At 40.3% G+C, this 7,178-nt stretch overlaps 1 protein-coding gene across 1 annotated transcript in view; it reads right to left on the bottom strand.

The window, feature by feature from the left end:
* Window positions 1–6,874, bottom strand: part of THAP1 (THAP domain containing, apoptosis associated protein 1) — a 15,956-nt gene extending 9,082 nt beyond the window's left edge. The window contains exon 1 of the mRNA XM_009883311.1: window positions 6,831–6,874. Within this exon, the coding sequence (XP_009881613.1) occupies window positions 6,831–6,874 (44 nt within the window). The remainder of the gene's footprint in view (window positions 1–6,830) is intronic.
* Between the last annotated feature and the right edge of the window lie 304 nt (window positions 6,875–7,178).

Genomic DNA, 7,178 nt, shown 5'->3' with positions numbered 1-7,178 from the left:
GGCACCGCGGGACCAAGGTGCTCGCCCGGCGCCGCTCCTCTGTTATTATTATTAATTATTATTATTTATTTGCGCCCGAAGAAGGCGGTTGCAGGAGCCGGGTGTTGCTAATCATTTCCCGAGGTCTGTCGATGTTGCACTTCAGCAGCGAGGGTCTCTGTGGGTGTTTTTGGGGCAGGTGGTTGTTTTTTTTTCAGTGAAGTACTTGAGGTCTGTGGAGATTTCGGAAACTAAGGAAATTCCTGTTTACAGAAAGATTCAACTTTATTTTCATGGGGGATATAAAAAGTGTGTTTCCTAATACACCTTACTGAACTATATAGCAATGGATAAGCTTTTCAAACTTAAAAAAAGAAAAAAAGCCAGAATCGTACCCTTTTGAAAAGATGTGCGTGTATATATATATTTAAAGCATAATATGGCTATGTATATTTTCTTGGTATTGATAAAGAAATTTTTTTAAAATACTGTCTTTCTCTAGAGCTTTAATTTGCCATTGAGAGTTAAGACAACTATGTGGGTGCTCCTGCACTAACACGGCTTCGGTTTTAAAATTGAACCCTGGAGGGAAATGATTTTTCTTGTAAATCTTAAGCAGGATGAAATGCATTGCTGACTCAGTCATATAAAAATACTTTTCTAAACTGTACGCTCCATATTTCTTGTGCCAGTGCAAACTTGGGGCATTGATAGTTATTTATTGAAACTTGAACACTTTTGGACGTTGCGTAGACATTATTTTTCTAGATAACACATTAGTAGTGAAAATGGTTACTTTGGCAAGAAGAGCTTTACTTTTTTGTCCTTCACTGTGTACATTCCAGTAGTGTTTGCTCTTTACGTAGTATAGTAACAATTCAGTGCTATACAGAAAAGGGCTCACATTTGGGGTGGGTTAGCTATAAAGGTGGTAATTCCATTGTACTCTGTTTGAATAAATCACAGAAATATTGTGGAGAAGTAGATTTATTTTTCAGTAGAAATCTGTACCTTGCTTCTTGGTCTACTTTGTTCTAAAGAAACTTTCTGCAATACTGTAGAGACAGAAAGTCAGCACTAGAACGTGAAGGGTTTTTCTGGTTGGGAAGAATTGGAGTGATTTATTTCTTTGTCAAGATTTTACTAGTAGAAGAGAATCACAAAGGAACTGTTTCTTCTGATTAGACATAATCCTCAATAAGTTTTTGAAAGCTTTAGATCCCTTGCTCGGTACTACTGCATACCTTGCTTCTGCTGCACCTGTGTATTTTGAGCATAGCCGCTAACGCAGCGCTGTCGAGCCCTGTGGCATGGTGCAGTGGGAAGGGTCTGTCGGAGTGTGACCATCACCCCACCAGAAGCCCCTTGATGCAGGGGCCACGGGCTGGGCCTGTCGCGAGGGGAGGACAGGGCTTCTCCTGAGCAGATCCAGCTGCAGAGCGAGGCCCGCTCACCTCTTTGAAACTGTGCTAAAAACTCTGCTTGAACTCAGAGGCAAAACTTACATGGGGATATCTGTCTGTGCCAGCTGGTGAAAATGGGGGATTGTATGAGGAGCCAAGGGGACATAGACATCTTTATGTGTACAAGCCATTGCTCAGATCAGTTAAATCCACTCAGGAGCTGTTAAACATCTCTTGCTTCTTCTGAAGGCTACACTTGATGCTTTGAAATTCAAAAAGTATCGGATAGACTCACAGTTTTTCTTGCTTTTATTGGGGATATGTGAGTGCTATCTGTTCAGAAAGTTAAGCTGCAGCAGTCAAGTGTGTGAGCTGTTTCTTTTAGTGCATAGTCATTCCTGGTGAAATGACGTGACAATGCATAGTAATTGTGTTATTGTAGCTGAGATACTCTGAGGATATTTCTTTTTTTTTAATGCATATGCAAATTAGGTAGAAGCCATATTAATCATTGTATAACTGTTTAATCATGTCACCAGAGCCTTTTTCAGTGGTTGAAATGATTGCCTGTAACAGTACCTTCTGCTGTTAGAAATACTAATGAACAGATAAAACGTTATTTTGATCTTAACACAGGTTTAAAGACTTAAAGGCATTCTGAACCAGACAGCACAGAATCTGTAGCACTGCCTGTTATATAATAACCAGGTGAAAAAGAACTGTTTTTTACTATGTGGCAGGCACCATCGATCTGCAAAGATGCTGCAAGACTGGAGCAACTGTTAAGGACTTTCCCCACACACACACTTAACACAATTTCCCTGGTCAGAGAGGTAATGCTGCCGCATATATACATTGATGTGAGATGCTTAGCTTTACTGTATGTGTAGCGAGGTGGGGTTTTTTAAAGAAATCCTGGAAAAATTCATAAAAATTACATGAGTGGACACTGCTGTTTCAGTTCTTGTATTTGCAAATACGCATAGGGCTAGGTAAAGATCTTGCGGTAGGACACAGCACAGTGATAAACGCAGCTGTGCAGTACTTGTTCTTTACTTATTTTACCATTTCTGGTCAGAATAAATTAGAAATGTCCAAGGAGAAGTGGGTGATCCATAAGACACAGGAAATTCCCCTTCCCAGCCAAGGGCAGGGCTATAATGGGCTATAGCCGGGCAGGGTTATAATGAGCTCACCCTTTTCAGTATGGTGGAAACCACCACACGTTACCTCTCTCCCATTTGAACTTTCTACAAGGGCAGTCCTGCGTCCAACCTCTCAAAGATGTGGTAACTTCTTTGATGGCCTGCTTTATGTTCTAGCTGACATCTGTTAGGTGGTAGAAGTGCTGACAGGCGAACTCTGTTACCATGATGACTGACAAGAGGTTACTAGTGAGGCTGTGGCTCCAGCTCTCTGCCAGAGGCTACAGTTCTGGTAGTAGAGTTGTCTGAAAGAAATATGTTTTCTGTAGAGTGACAGGTTACCTTCATAAATGCCTTCTTTGGTCTGGTATTTAGGCTAAGATTAACACTAATGTGTTAAGATCTAATGTGCTAAGATTTCTGTAGAGTGACAGGTTACCTTCATAAATGCCTTCTTTGGTCTGGTATTTAGGCTAAGATTAACACTAATGTGTTAACATCTAATGTGCTAAGATCTAACACTGACTGTGACTAAAATCTGAGAATAGTGTGGGGTGGCTGGGTTTTTTCCCTGTTGATTCTGCTAGAGGTTGCTGCATCTATAGTAGAGATATGACTGGACAGCCTAAACACTTAACAGATTGAACCAATTTAACGAGACTCAGGAGTGCTTGCCTACTGCAGCTGTCAGGCTTGATTGTTACTGTCTTCTAAAATGTATCAGTACTCTGACTTTTACTCCCGCAGTGTTCCTAAACCTTTAAATATGGCTTCTTTATTTTGCCCTACCTTTTTTCTTCAGTTTGTTGCAGCATTTTTCAGGTCTGTTTCTTTCAGGTTTTGATTTTCTGCCTAAATCTTTGGTCACTGTGAGATCCTAAAAGATAGATACTGGGTAAAAATTTTCCAGACTGTTCATATGATTTGCATCAATGTAGCTCCTTTTCAGTAACTTCAGGCAAGTTGGCTGTGTAAGTGTCACTGAAAAAAAAAAACAAAACCCCAAAAAACCAACACCCCAAAAAAAACCAAACCCCAAACCCACCTCCCTCCCCCAAGTTTATTTTCAGTGGAACCTCAGCAGTTTTTAGCACTTATCTTCATCCTTCAAAAATATTCCTTTTTTTTTATACTTTTGCATGCTTTTTGCTAGTCTTCACAAACATTCTCACTGTGTGGCTTGATTTGCAGGCTACCCTCATGCCCTTCTGATCTGGTTTTGCATTCCAGGTATGAACCCACAATAAATAAACATCCCTCTTTGTTTCTTTGCCCTACCTGTAATATCTGCTCTGGAAATGATGCAGCCCCTTCTTTTGTATGTTTTGGTTGGTGGATGCTTGCTCCTGTGCAAATCTTGCTTGCTGCTCATCAGCAGATTTATAACACACTCGAACCAATGTCTGTATCTAGATGTGAAGTGCCTTTCTATTTAGGTGCTACAGCAAAATAGTTTGATTCATAAATGACTTTCATTTCTTCGAATGTTATCAGATCTTTTCTGTCTTGGGGAGCAGGAGTAGGACTGTTTGTGGTGAGGGAAGTCTTGTTCACTCCTTCCTTGGGCAGAGGGAGGAGCTCCCATCAAATCTGCCCCTGCCTGCTGTGAGTGCAGGGAAAGTACCCTGCTTTGACTGACTCAAATTATGCCAATACTAGAAAAGTTGACTGGTTTGCTCCCAAGCACAGAATGGGTTGTGAAATCTGTCAATATCACAAGGTGTCCAGACGGGGCTGGGTGGTTGGTGAGTGGTTCTTGCAACTTTCACTGTGACTCCAGGTCGAGCCCATTTGGCAGGATGAGAGAGCAAATCCGAAAACACAGGTACTTTGCACACTTCGAGAAATGTAGGTGTTTTGGGGTGATAAGTCCTGATTACCAAGAGGGGTGATTCTGATGGTGGTGGTGACATTTTTGTCATGAGCCTTTGATGGTCTTGCAAGAGGTAAATACCTCAAAGGATTTGGACTCTTCACTGTATGTCATAAATTACTATTGACTATCATGCACTGTTCAAGATCAAAGGATAGCCCTACTACAATTCTCTGTTATCTTGGTTCATCATTACTGAAGGAAGAGTCATGAGGCATCCTTTTTTCTTCATTTAAATATCTGATTGACTGCGTCTGTCTCACCTTTGACAAAGGAGTCACCTCCCAAAGTTAAGCCCCAAGGCAACCTACAGTTTGCAGCTGCTAAAGTGGAAATTTTACTTGGCAACAAATTTCTAATCATTTACATAGCTCAACAGTACTTTCTAAATTATTGTATAGTGTTGTTCAGTGGTGTTCAAAGTACAGATGCACGCTAAGTCTGAATTACTAGTTGTGCTGAAAGTAGTGACTTGGCTGCCATAACCCAAGTCTTGGCCATTTGAATCCAATAGCTTCTTAGAGAAAATTTCTCTATGTCTGAAATTAATATGGAAAAAAAAAAAATCTACTGGTAACAAAAGTAATTTTTCAATGCATTTTATGTGGTCCTTCTGCTTTTGGAGTGTAAGTTAAACAAGAAAAAGAGATGAGTTACATTTTTGTTTATTCTTATGTGCAGCTGTAATTGCTGCTGGATAATTTTGCTCTTTACTTACTTGTTTCTCTTAGTTTCTATGTTTAGCAAGTAGACAAATTGGAGTAGGACATATCTGTGTACATATTTGATTTGTACAAAACCACTTCAATTTTCCCAGTAGTTTGCTTTCAGTTTTACTGTAACCAAGAATGAGTATTGAAGAGTTCCTAGGCTGTTTTCACACTCTTTGGTCACTTCATCTGATCAGTATTGTGTGCAGTGACTGTACATCTTACAGCAGAGGTGGACAGTAAAATCTGTCAGTCAATCACCTTTTTTAACATTTGGCAAGACCTGTATCAGCATAAAAAGCCTTGAAGAGAAAGCTTTCACGATGCACAATAATGCTGCAAATGTTGACTGATCTTTCTAATGCCACAGTCACTTGCTGTGGGACTGCATCAGGGTTTACTGTACCTGATGCAGTATGATAAATGTTCCTGTGTCAAACTGCAGAATCTGAAGTTTCTTGTAATGTTGTTAATCCTACTGCACATGGTGAAACATAGTGTTGATGAATTAAATCTGAATTTATGGAGACTTAGGCTGTTATAGCACAGTATGGGAGACAAGAGGTGTTATTAATTCCCAGTTACTTCTGTCCTGTGTGTCAAAGATCTCTCTCTTTTTATCCTGCCTATGCTGTGAAACTTCTCTCTTCAGAATGGGTGGTAGTAACTCAGAAGCGGGACAGAGGCAACTTCTGTGCAAAGTGGTCACATGTGACAAACTAAATGTAGGTTTCTGAAAAACACCGCAAGAGTGAGTGCAGAGTGGAGAACCTGCTTTTGTCCATGTGTTGCTAAGAGAGTCTAGAAACGTATATACATAGTTTATAACAACGGCAGCTTTCCAAAACACCATCCTGTTGACTCGCTATAGGCATTGATCCTTGCTGCTTGCTTTAGTTTGGAAGCAGTTTTCCTAAGCAATTGCATACCAGAATATGCATACTTTCTGCATCAACATAGTCACAAAACAGATCTCTGCTTGGATGTTGAAACAGTCCACTGCATGTAGGTCAACAAGAATGCCATGTTCTAGCTGTCTTTGAAGGGTCCTGCTCAGGAAACAGTGGCGGGGAGAGGAAGGAAACCAGTATAGGATCTGTATCTTCACACCAACGCTGTGTTTTGAAATGCAACTTTCTGTTGGGTAGTCTTTACAAAAGTGTGTTGCTGATGTAAAAGCACTGAATCTTGGTCTTGTGCCTGCCAGGGGCACGAGTTCTTGTGCTGGAGTTCTGCTTTGGATAGCATCCTCTCAACTCAGTGCCAGCCAGTGATACAGGAAGAGCCAGCAGATTTAAACTTTATCAACAAATTCTTCTGAAGCACACAGATACCCACAACCACATGTCAAGGTGATCTGCACAGACACAAGCATGCATAGAGAAGGGCACGGTCAAATAGAGGAACTGATTTTCTTAGCTGCAGTGGTACACGATGGGTCATCTTCATATTCTTTGTTGTGGTCAAGTTGTCCCAGGATAAAACTAAGCTGCAATTCTGGGTGTGATTGCAAGGTGATTTTTCAGACTTCCAGTCAAATTGGAGGACTGTCAAATCCTGTAATGCTAAATGAACACAAGAAAATCATTTTTTTTAAAGTCACATTTAGCCTTAATGTAATCTGAAGTGCTGCAGTTCATATGTAGTAATTCACTGCAAAGTGAAGGGAAGATTATTATAAATAATGTTTGCAAGGGAGTCACCCTATATAATTACTTACCTGCTGTTTGCTTTTTTGTCTGTTATCAAAAGGTCTATATCCATAGCGTGGCTAGCTGTAAATTGAGCTTTGCTCTCAATTTCTAGTACTAGTAACAAACATGGTCTGCAATAGTTTAAGGAGTATGTGTGTTGGCTAAATGGCTTTTCTGGAGGAATTACAGTTTCTGTAGGAAGGCTGTGGAGTGATGGTTGACTATGAAGCCTTGCTGACACATGGAGATAATAGATATGACCAGTTCACTGTGCACTAACACACTGCTAGATTCTGATATTTAGCACACTGCTGATAAGATATATGTCTACTGTTACTTATTCGTTAAGAACTAGTTCAGGGTGGAATTTTAAG

Source organism: Charadrius vociferus, unplaced genomic scaffold (assembly GCF_000708025.1).
Source record: "Charadrius vociferus isolate BGI_N301 unplaced genomic scaffold, ASM70802v2 scaffold343, whole genome shotgun sequence".
Taxonomy (NCBI): Eukaryota; Metazoa; Chordata; class Aves; order Charadriiformes; family Charadriidae; genus Charadrius; species Charadrius vociferus.
Note: the sequence above shows the minus strand (reverse complement) of the source record. Positions and strands in the feature narration are given on the sequence as shown.